This window comes from Euprymna scolopes, chromosome 18 (assembly GCF_053919585.1).
Source record: "Euprymna scolopes isolate OS-2025 chromosome 18, ASM5391958v1, whole genome shotgun sequence".
Taxonomy (NCBI): domain Eukaryota; kingdom Metazoa; phylum Mollusca; class Cephalopoda; order Sepiida; family Sepiolidae; genus Euprymna; species Euprymna scolopes.
The window spans coordinates 130307417-130320677 of NC_136499.1; the positions used below are offsets into that span (position 1 = coordinate 130307417).

Sequence of the window (13261 nt, forward strand, 5' to 3'; positions counted from 1 at the left end):
AAACATACTTATCAAAGTATTATGTACATATATATCGAAAACACTTGTAAACGTTATTTTTATTTTTTATTTCCATACTTTGTAGACTAGGCGCGTATGCAGACCCCACAATCTTAATGAATCATCATTATGCCAGATCAAACATACCCATTCTTGTGTCTCGATACATCTTCTATCATTATATGTGATCAGTTTTCTATAATAGTCAACCATATAGGAGCCTATTCGTGACCAGGCACACACACAGACGTTCAGCTTTATATATATATATATATATATATATATATATATATATATATATATATATATATATATGAATAAAAAAGAATGCGAAAAGTATAAAAGCTTATAACTTTTCTTTATTCGTTTTTAATTGGTGACGTGCAGGAATACAAAATAATATTATGAAAAAAAATTAAAAAACTTTTTTCATAAGTACATAATTTTCGACCGATCCTTCAGTCTTCATATATATATATGCAGATAAAATTATCAACAGTACATAAGACCCGAGCTAAGCTGGGCTGAACTGTTAGTATATCTATATATAAAAGTGAACGTGTCTGTGTGTGTATCTGTATACATTTCTCTACGCAATAACTCAATTTTCAATCTACAGACTCGAAATTTGATATACAGGGTACTGGGATTTTGGAAAATCTTTGTGATCGGTTTTCGGTCAGAAATTTGGCTGTTAAGAGGTCAAAGTTCAACGATTTGACCCCATCGAATAACCTCCCCAAAAGAGGATGAGTGAGCTCTTAACTATGATCCTACCTGTATTTTTTTTTTTACACAGTGATCACCACTTATCAAGGCCCGGAAGCCACTCAGTGATAAGGGTTATTGCAAGTACATTACGTTAGTGTGGAGATTTGATGAAGTGTTTACTTAAGGGGGCGGTTCGTTAGGAATTTGTTAACATTAGACTTGAAGACATCCAAGTGTTAGTCCGGAGGGAAGCAGGCAGATGGAACAGAGTTCCACAGGCGTGCAGTTCTAAGAAAGAAGCTTTGTTCATGGAATCTGCGTTTTGATTTAGGCACAGATATAGAGTGGGGGAAATTTTTCACAGTGGATTCAGCTAGACGGGTGTTTTTCGTGAAAGATTGGCGAGGGGGGACCAGGGATTGGAGCTCAGACGAGCACCTGCCATGAAAATAACGATAAAACAAGGATGGATTACATAATTCGCTTAACATTCTATTTTCTCAAGCACTTATAACATTACTAACCTAAATAAATACCTGTATGATAGTATACTTGAACCAAACGGGTAATAGATTGTTGGGTGAACCTCGAAATAATGTATGCATATGGATATTTTTGGGTGTGTGCATGTATGTGTATATGATCTGTATGTATATATATATATACGTGGATAGGAAAAATAAAAAAATAAAGAAACAAAGGGGAATGAATAAAGATAAAGGTAAGTACTACAATATATGAGCATTTATACTTATAACCTAAATGCTCTGATTTTTTTGTCATATTTTATTATATATTATTATTATATCGTTATATATCTTATGTATATCTGTGTCAACCTCGATGGAGTGCTTGCTAAATCTGAGGATAGACCTATGGACTTCAAGCTGAATTCACTATTAATTTTTACGTAGTAAAAAAAAGTACAACTTAGAAAAAAGTAACAAGCGGGTAATATAACTATGCGTGTGGGGGTTGATAAAAAGAATTATGTAGTGATGAGTTCATTCATATTTCTATTTTAGATGTATCATTTGGTGGCAGTGTACATATATATGTCTGTACTTTGTGTAAATATGTATGTATATGTGTATCTATGTATGTGTGTGTGTCTATATGTATATATATGTGTGTCTATATATATATATATGCATGTGTTTGTAGGTATATATATGTTTGTAGGTATATATATGTATATATTAAAATAGGCTGTCTCGTATACGATGATTATAATAATGTATATTACAAGAATGTATGAGTGTCTGGGTATATACGTATCTTATGTATGTATATATACGGCCGAGTAAACTATAATAATACGCTGTTTCGTATATAAGGGTTAGCACACTACGGAAGTTAAATGGCACCTTATTATTAAAAAAGGTTTTTGTATTTGTGCGTGTATTGCTGTGTTTTTATACGTTGTGAGTCAGCTGGTATCTGTGTGTCCATGTGTATATATATATATATATATATATATATATATATATGTAAGTATATACGTGAGTCCATATTGATATCTATATGTATATGTGTCTCGTATATATCTGTGGAGATTTGGGGGCACGTATAGATGGGGATGTGTGTCTGGACCTGCGGACAGTCTGACTGTGTGTGTATATATTGTATGTATGCTGGTATGCGTGTGCATGTATATGTTATACGTATATGTATGCATATATATGTGTATGTGTCTGTACATGTGTGTATGTATATATATATATATATATATATATATATATATATATATTTTATCGAGACGTGTATCCGGTTAGGGTCCACAGGTTTTATTATTGTTGTTATTATTGATATTGTTGGTGTTATTAATATTATCAATATTATAGAAATTATTATTATTGGGATTGTTGGTGGGATTAACATTATTAGTTTTGGTATAATAAGTCATAATATATAATAACCAGGTGTGTAGATGGATGTATGTGTTTGAGGGTCGGTGCATTGATATAACTGCGTATGTGAGTATAAATATAAACAGATTATAACTGTATGTGAGCATTATGTATGTGTGTATATGTGTGTCTATGTATGTGTATGTGCGTCTATGTGTGTGTGTGTGTGTATATACACGGGTGTTTATACGTGTATTTATATATATGTATGCATGATAAGGTTGATACCTTCCGGGGTTTTATGTTTATTTTTATTTTTATATTTTTATTTGTTTATTTATTTTTTATTTTATTTATTTATTTAATTTATTTTAATTTTATTCTTGTGTGTCGTTATAGTTATTGTTTGTTTTCGGTGCGTGTGTGCGAGTAAAATACAGCGAACACTGTGTATCAACTGAGTATAAGTATAAGCGTATGTTTGCTTCAAGTGTGTGTGTGTGTGTGTGGATAGCATATACACTTGGCCTTCGGGACAAGATCAAAGTGTAGCATCTGTTCCGACAGATACTGCAAAGCTATGACCAGCAAAGACCAGCCATGACTAGCAAAGACCATATGTGGGGGTAACCCCACATATCTGAACTTGGTCACTGAAGGGGCAACCCTTCATACCAACAGTTTCTAATCCAGCTCCCATTTCCCACCTCTCGGGAGCTGGTACCCCCTTTCCCTCCCCCCATCTCCACATTAAAAAACGGCCTTGTGCCTAATTTTCTCAGTGGGGAAGCAAATAAATACATCTGTTCTTCAGATGTTGCACTTCAATTTCTTGTTCTCTATCAATGGAGGAGAAATCCTTCACGACTGAGACAATTTTTATTTTTGTTCCTTTTCTCCACGTTAAAAAACGACCCTGGTATCTAACTCTGTCCCGTGGGGAGGCATTGTAAATAGGGATACCGGTCAGTACTCAATGGCCACAAGGAATGTTTTTAATTTGCTGACTGCGAGACAAATATACTAAATTCTCAAGTACCTTATGCCGTAAAAACCAAACGATGGGATTGATAAACTTAAAAAGGGAATATATATATATATATATATATATATATATAATGTTTATTATCTTCAAAGACCTCACTTATCCTCTCCCGGCTCATAACCCCCACCCATGTTACATTCTAACTTTGTAAACGAAATAAGAAAATGTTTCTGTTTGAAATATCAGTTATCGACTATAATTCTTGGCCTGAAGACGTAATCCCCCAACGCAGGTGATTACAGAAACATGTATGCACATATGTAGCCATCAATGTTTGTATAAATAAATGTAATATATATATATATATATATATATATATATAACTATTTCATTTATTCACATAAATTTACTATACGAGATTATAGATTTATGCGTAAACTTTAAGTATTTACTTCAAAAGTGCTCAATACGTAGGTAGAGCTAGTTAGTAATTTATAAAATATATATGGCGATTAAGCTACACTGAATATTCTGCGTTTCATCCAACTATAGGATTCGTCAGGCTTATGCGCGAATTCTGTCGTTGCTTCTTGTTTTTATACATGTTGAGGATTTCTAGTTGGCCAATCAGCTTTCTAGTATCCACCGCGCCCCTTCCTACCAGCCAATGGGCATGCATTTTATCAAACAAAGGATCTGTTTTAGAGCTAGGTTAGTGGTTTTAGGTGGCCGTTCTGCTTCTTTTTTCTTTTTTTTTATATACCTATAAATATACCTATGTGTACACAATAATGCACATATACATATATATATATATATATATATATATATATATATATATATATATATATATATACACACATATGCGTGTGATCGTTTATGTATATTCATGTTTATTTAATTTATTTATTTGTTTGTTTTCTATTGTTATTGTTAGTTTTAAAGCTATTTTGTATCGCTATCCTAGAGTAAGGTTTATTTTGTGAACACAGTTGTTTGCTATTTCCCGCCTACAGTTTAATAGATTTTGAGGTTCTTTAAAGTACAGGATAGAAAATTTTTCATGGAGGCATAATTTACATGGGTCGTCTAAATGTCTGCATGTGGTAGCTTGTCTTATTATTTTCCATTCGACTACCGGCGAATGTCCGCTTTCTTTGAGTTCCCAGTATTTATTCGCTAGTGTTGTTTTTATACGAATATATGAAGTTATCTTACAGTTGTTGCGAAAATTTAGAGAGGATAATTAAGGCACATAATAACAAAATACTAAATGAAAACAATGTAAACAACAACAAAATGAACAATAAAAAAAGTAGACACCAGGACAGAAATAAAAACAACACTAGCAGAAATAATAATAATAATAATAATAATAACAAACCAACCCCGGACAAGTACAACCATACCATAAATAAAAATACTAATAACGAACAAGATAAATGCAATTGTAGACACCGCACACTTTGCCCAGTCCAAAACAAATGTCTAACAAATAGCGTAGTCTATCAAGCAACAATATTTGCAAAAGAAAACCCGAATAACAAAAAATATTACATAGGCATGACTTCCTTAGATTTCAAAACCCGATACTATGACCACAAAAGCACATTCAAAAATAAAAAAACACCGTATAAAAACAACACTAGCGAATAAATACTGGGAACTCAAAGAAAGCGGATATTCGCCGGTAGTCGAATGGAAAATAATAAGACAAGCTACCACATGCAGACATTTAGACGACCCATGTAAATTATGCCTCCATGAAAAATTTTCTATCCTGTACTTTAAAGAACCTCAAAATCTATTAAACTGTAGGCGGGAAATAGCAAACAACTGTGTTCACAAAATAAACCTTACTCTAGGATAGCGATACAAAATAGCTTTAAAACTAACAATAACAATAGAAAACAAACAAATAAATAAATTAAATAAACATGAATATACATAAACGATCACACGCATGTGTGTGTATATATATATATATATATATATGTGCATTATTGTGTACACATAGGTATATTTACAGGTATATAAAAAAAAAAGCAGAACGGCCACCTAAAACCACTAACCTAGCTCTAAAACAGATCCTTTGTTTGATAAAATGCATGCCCATTGGCTGGTAGGAAGGGGCGCGGTGGATACTAGAAAGCTGATTGGCCAACTAGTAATCCTCAACATGTATAAAAACAAGAAGCAACGACAGAATTCGCGCATAAGCCTGACGAATCCTATAGTTGGATGAAACGCAGAATATTCAGTGTAGCTTAATCGCCATATATATTTTATAAATTACTATATATATATATATATATATATATATATATATATATATATTAATTACGTTATTTCCTTGGATTTTACTTGTGCGAATGGAAATTTAATTAACTTTCTTGGATTTACATTTTTGGATTTTACCGTGATTGGATACTTTACCCTTCACCAGACTATCCATTCACGTGTAATCACACTTTTCTTCACCATATTCCTTCTGCTTCACTTTTTGTTATCAAGTAAGATCTTTGACTTACTTGCAGTTTCATCAAATACTTTTGTATGCAAAATCTGATCCCGCATTTTGCTAATTCCTACCCTCTGATGAGAAGGAAAGTATTTCTTCGAAACTCTGCGGATTAAGGACTATCAACTTTTTTAGTGTTTCCTTTTCAGATTAAATGTTTTTAACTCTTTTTCAAAGTATTTTTTAACATGTTTTATTAACTATTTGCTCACTCTGATGAGTCTTAGACGACGAAACACATGTTAGTGGATATTACATTTTAAAAATAATATATATATATACCGCTCCCCATGTGGGAGTACCAAATTGGTTAAAAGGGAAAATTATTACTAACTCGCATTTAAGTAAAAATGCACTTTCGTAAATGATTGAATTCATTCAAAACATATCGCTAAAACCAAAACAAAACAACATCTCTCTCTCTCTCTCTCTCTCTCTCTCATATATATATATATATATATATATATATATATATATATAATGTGTGAGACTGAGAGAGAGACGTGTGTCTGTGTATGCATTTGTATATTTATATAAAAGATTTCCCAAGAAACTAACTCGCCAGATGTGAAGAGAAAAATACGAATTAAAAAAGAGAACAAAATCTCTTTGAAATCTATTCGTCCTGGTTTGGCGCGTTTTTTTTTTTTTTTTTTTTTTTTTTGCACTTGTTGATCTGAAGTTAAAGTCTTCTTCCCATGAAAGCAGAAACGCTGACAAATGGCGACAGGTGCTCGTTCCAACTCTGAACCAAATGATGACGGAAACTCTTCCGCTCTTTTTGTCACCAATCAAAATCAATCGATGTTTTCTTATGTGATTGGATTATTCGATAATGTCACGTGACTTTTAAAATCTTAAACGGTACAAGTGTTATTTGAGGAGAATAAAGTCATATTTTTATGCTTTAATACGGCATTACATGTTTTCAGTGAAGAAGAAATCCTTCTTGACTGAAAAAATGGTTGGATCATTCTATCGCTCCAGTAGATATCTCCTTATAGTACGTCCAATGATTGTGTACTGTTGCTACACCTGAACAGGAGCTGCTAGAATCATTGTATCCTGCCTTGACAATGTTCAAAATAGACTTCGTAGCCTAGTAGGGGTACCCTTTTCTCTTCCCTGCAACCCTTTCCCCACAGAAGAGACGTTGCAAGCCTCTCTCTGCTTTATTATCATTTTCATGGCAAGTGCTCGACTGAGCTCCAGTCTGTGGTCCCTTTCTTGTCAAACTTTCACGAAAAAACTCGTCTAACTGAAACCACTATCAACAATTTCCCCCACTTTTTATCTGTTCCTAAACCTAAACGTAGATTTCATGAACAAAGCTTCATTCTTCGAACTGCACACCTGTGGAACTCTGTTCCATTTGCCTGCTTTCCAACTGACTACAATGTGATCGTCTTCAAGTCCAACATGAACAAGTTTTTGATGAGCCATGTCCTCAAGTAACCCAATTTTACCAAATTTCCACTACTAACGATTACTACCATGGACTACCGTACACTCTTTAACTCTTATCCTCGAGCGACCTCCAGGCCTTGATAAGTGGTGACTCCTTTGTAAAAAAAAATTCAACTTTTAAAAAGTTCAATTTTCTCAACATTAAAACTCGACCTTGTGTCTCGCCCTGTCCTCGTGGAGAGGCAAATTAATAGGCACATGCTATGACCTATAATTGTTTTATTGGCAAATAATAGAAAACAAAATTTTAAAGTTAGGGACAAGGCCATCAAAAGTAGGGTGATCGTTGATCATCGTTGATCAATGTACGCTTAACTTTACGCATTTTGACCTATTCTTTAATGCAATAGTATAGTTTCGGCTTCAGACATACAAATATCAAATCTCCATGACTAACAGATATGAAATCTATGCACGCATATTTTTTACAGCTTTGTTTTTACTTTGTATTGTTTGTTTTCATCTTATTTTTATTTGTTTTTTTTTGTTTTTTTTTGTTTTTGATGCTTGTCTGGTTTATTTACATCGAGGAAACACGGTTGTTTACAAGGGCGTCGGAATACATTCAATTAAAGCACAAGGAGGCAACATTACGGTGATGGTACAGAGGTTGGAGCTTTGTTGATGATGCATAACCTATTAGATTGCATACTCTTTTTTGAAGCCGTCTAAGAGTAAGAGCGGTAGATGCGTAACCCAGATGCGGTAACAATACTGCATGCATGAGTGAATAGTGGATTTGTAGAGATGCAAGATACTATCAGGTGTGGGTAGTTTTCTAGCACGATAAAAGGAGCCCATATTCTTTGCAGCAGCCTTGGCAATGTCTTTAATGTATTTGTTCCAATTCATGTTGCCTGTGAATGTGAATCACTCGAGTTTAGAACGATGACATTTCAGATTGTGTTATTAATTATAGCAATCAATGGTTGAGAAAGGTTTTTTGCATTTGTTTTTATTTTATTTTCGTTTTTTTTTTTTTTTACATAGGCATCACCACATTATCAAGGCCAAGAGGCCACTCAAGGATAAGGGTTAAAGAGTGTACAGTAGAAATTGGACATTATAGTAATCATTAGTAATGAAAATTTGGTAAAGTTGATAACTTATATGGAACGGCTCATCAAGAACTTATTTACGTTAGACTTGAACACAACCATATTGTAGTCAGCCGGAAAGCAGGAAAACGGAAGACAATTCCACAGGCGTGCAGTTCTAAGAAAGAAGCTTTGTTCATGGAATCTACGTTTAGGTTAAGGCACTGATAAAGAGTGGGGGGAATTATTGATAGTGTTTACAGCTAGACGAGTGTTTCTTGTGAAAGTTTGGCGAGGGGGGACTATAGATTGAAGCTCATTCGAACACTTTCCATGAAATAACTTTTTGTATTTTTTTATTATATATTTTTTTAGTTATTTTTGTTCCAATGTTTTCATTTTTAATTTTGTTTTTTTCTGTGTTTTACTTTCGTATTTTTAGGCCCCAAGTGACCAAAAGATCCAGCTGGAATTTCTTGTCTTCGATCTTCAGTATAATACGAAATGCCGTTTTAATTATCTACAGGTGTTCGATGGTCCCGACATGAGTATGTATTGATTATGAGAAATCTTTTCTTTCTGTTGTTGTTGCTGTTATCCTCCTCCTCCTCCTCCTCCTCTTACTACTTCTACTACCACCACTATTACTACTAATCTAGTTTATTGTATTATGTTTAATGGGGTGAGTATTATCGTCCTGGTTCTGTAGTCATACTGGTGCTACCAGATCAGGCTGTCTGAAGATATTGGCTTCCTGAGTCGAAATGCACCTAACATTGACGCTTTTTTGTTTTTCTACTTCCTTTTGCAAAACTTAATCATGTTCTGCAAAAACAACAACCTACCTTCCCCCCTTTCCTTGTTCACATTCCTTCTTCCTCTTTCTCTTTCCTCCACTTGCTTACTGTTTTCCTAACTTAAAATGTACCAAACATTAATACTATAACCCTTTTCCCCTCCCCCATTGCAAAACTCATTCATGTTCTGCAGGGAACAGGAACGAAAAAAATCCACTACAGAACAACCAAACCAAACACTACAAACTAGCGATTAAAGATACAAAAAGCTTGAAACTAAAAACCTTCAAAATAACATTGGATGCAACACGAATAATATTTCCAAAATAACTGGATTCGGCATTAAATAACCACAAAAGGGTTGATATGCCGTAAAACCAAACAACCAAACGAAACCTGTAATTATAATACCGTCCTCTGACTGATATCCAAACAATTCCCACAAGAAATATTCCAATCGTATTTTGTTGACTAAATTGTATAAACAAATCCCAAACATGGTTCTCGCGTGCGTCTCTCCGATCCAATTTCCTTGACCCTAATCAAATGTTCACCGCCTATTTTTTGTTCTCCTCAACTCTAACATGGCCCGACCCCACCTTCATTTGCTGACCCCAGGGCATCTCAAATCTGCTTCCACGCCCAATATTAATAATTTCTTATGGAATTCATTATGTTTGTACAACTGTTTGGTTGGAACTGTGCCGTTTCCAACTTTCTGATTTACGTGTGTGTGCGCGCGCGCGTGTGTGTGTGTGCGTGTGCGTGAGTGCAGGCGTCACCTCTGAAGACGAGAGTGGATACAATTCCGATGGGGTGGTGGAACCTGTTTACAGTTCGTTTTGTGTAAATAGATCGCTTCGTTTAACTTCATCGTTAGGTTATGGAGAAGATGCGACCAGGAGGACCTGAACAACTTTTCTCTTTTTTTTTCTGAATTGACGGACTTCAAGCTCACTTCAGATTTGAGTTTACGTTTTTAATTCGTTTTGTTTTGCTAATGGGTGATACCAAGGCCAAAAGTCATTTGAAGGGTTGAATAGATTTTGAGTTGAGTAATGACGAATATTATGAGAGGATTGAAAATTATGAATAGAATGAACAGTTTGTGATATATATATATATATATATATATATATATATATATATATATTCCACTAAAGCAGCGATTCCCAAATGTGTTTTTTTTTGTTGTTGTTGTTTTTGTTTTGGTTCGTGCCTCGAAAGAAATTTTCCCTCAACCTCGCTTCCCCTGAACTTTAACAATAATTTTTGCGAATTTCGATTAATATTTTATCATAAGAAAATCGTAATTTTATTCTTTAATACAGGATGTCCAAAAAGTAACTGAAGTGTTAAAAATCTTTGTCCTTTTACCATTAATGATTATTTTTTTCTTTATTTCAGATATTTTACAGATAATATTTTGCAAATTAATTATGTTAAAGTGTAGTATTAAACAACGTACGTGAGTTGTAAAATCATTTTACAAAAATCAGGAGTCAATTGTTTGGACTCAAAGAACTTATCGACGGCATTTTCATGTAAGTGATATCCCAAGTTACAACTCAATTCGAAACATTGTGCGTCGATTTGAAGACCAAGGAGCTGTACTTTATCTTCCGCGCGCTGGGAGACCTCGAAACGTCATCACAAATCAGGAAAGAAATAGGGGAGCTAAATCGCAATCCAGAGATTCTGCAATCTGTCATGAATAATGTTTTGGAAAGAGCAAAAATATGCGACATTTAAAAGACATTATTTTGCATAAACAAAATGGTTTGAATGTTGCATTTTTATTTACAAAATCTTCCCAATGTCTTAGTCAGATTCTGTTAAAATGACAGAAAGATAGCATAAAAAATAAAGAATCTATTTATGTTTAAAATCCTTCAAGGACTTTTTGGACAGTCTGTATAATTTGCAAGAAACAAATAAATTAATATTGTAGTGAACACGAAAAAGTACTTTCTTACTTAAAATAACACTAATAACTAAAATAAATAGGATGTTATGGTTACTTTTCGCACTCTTTCTCCCGTCTCTTTCGCTTTTCTATCTCTATCTCTCTTCACCTATTACCATCTCTTCTTGCCCGCTCCCCCTCACTTGCTCCAAATCCTATTTCTCTTCGACTGTTCTACTCCTTCTTTCTCTCTCTCCTGCTCTCCCCCCTCCGCACCTTTCTTCGCCATCACCGTTTCTATCACCTATTCTTTTATCTCTCCCCCCCCCCGACCACTTTCTCCGTTTATGAATAAACTCATAAACAATGTGAGGACGTTTATCCGTCTTGTACCGTTTTTAATACAACAAAATAAACACACACACACACACACACACACACACACACACACACACACACACACACACACACACACACACATATATATATGTATATATAAATTCCTCTTTGTATTTGTACGATATCATTCCGCCAAGCAATAAAGCAAAGCAAATTGCTTTTATCAACAATAAAATTGGCTACATATGGTTCGTCATGTAAACACGTTCTAACAGCAGCGTTCCATTCTGAACGACCACATAAATAACTACGTTCACACACATCACAACTGGAAAACACATAAAACAATACAAAACATATAAAACAATACAAAACAATACAAAACACACTAAACATAAAAGCAAAAGAATACTAGCCAGACGAAATTAATAAACGAACCAAACTACATGAGCCTCTTTGCAGTCTCCAGAGACAATGGATATCCCTGTAAAGGTGATTGCACAGGGAATATATATTGAAGCAACTGTTGCACAATACCAACCGTGCGCCTCTTTAACCAGCATTGCTTGATTGCAGTGACAATGAGAAGTCCACGTAAGGAGCAATGCCGGAATCAGCAGAGAAGTAGGTTGATCACCCTTTATTGTCTAGACACGGTACAAAATCGACTACGCAATCTAGTGGAAGATGTTTTTTCTCTTCCTTACAGTTTTTTCTCGCATAAGAGACGTTGCTAGCCTCTCTCTCTCTCTGCTCTACCGTTATTCCCAAGGAATGTGCTCGACTTCGATCCAATACCAAGTCATTCACAGCAAGAACTCGTCTTTCTACCACAAAAAACTTTCCTTTCTTTCTCTATGTATTTAGTGTCAGGCGAAATTTCCATGAGAAAAGTTTCCTCATAAGGGCTACTCATCTGTGGAACACATTACGATGGGACGGTTTCCTTGCATACTACAACATCGGTAACTTTACATTGCATTACACGTTACTTTAGTTATTCATAAAAATAAAACTGAAAAATAAATAAATAAATAAATAAATAAAAATCCGGGTCGGCATTTTTTCCTTTTTTTTAACAAAATCATTTATTACCATTTTTCTTTCTCCCTGTCTCGACGCCCACTTAAATCTCTCGCTGCCACATGTTTATTACGTCTGGCGAGCGTTTTTCTGTCTTCCTACCGCACGCTGGCCACAGCCGGCCCATTCCTGCCTTCGCTTTATAAGACCGTTTCCTTCGGCGTTAACTTTGTTTCTCCTCGACCATGTGGTGCCCTTTTCTTTTTCTTCAGACGCAAGCCCGCGCACACTTGCCGATTTGCATACGCGTCCAACCGCTGCTCCTGCTGCTAATACAATCGCTCGCCATCCATCCTTCGGCTGCTGCTGCTATTTTCATATGCGCTCATATGTATTTTATTACACATGGTCCAAACGTTCATAGCCCTCTTTATCATTCAACTGACAATCATTCTATCTCATTAACCCTTATCCTCTAGTGGATTTTTGGCCTTGATAACCTTAATATCCATTAGTTAAATAATTGATATAAAAAATACCATATAGCTGAGTTACATCAACGAGCTTCCATGTGACTAAATTTTGCAGTTGTTATGGAACATGATTTTCAAGTTTGTAACTAACC

The 13261-nt window shown here is 34.7% G+C and overlaps 1 protein-coding gene across 1 annotated transcript in view; it reads left to right on the forward strand.

The window, feature by feature from the left end:
- Positions 1-13261, forward strand: part of LOC145297829 (mannan-binding lectin serine protease 1-like) — a 366663-nt gene that overhangs the window by 274898 nt on the left and 78504 nt on the right. The window contains exon 6 of the mRNA XM_080144156.1: positions 9014-9119. Within this exon, the coding sequence (XP_080000282.1) occupies positions 9014-9119 (106 nt within the window). The remainder of the gene's footprint in view (positions 1-9013; positions 9120-13261) is intronic.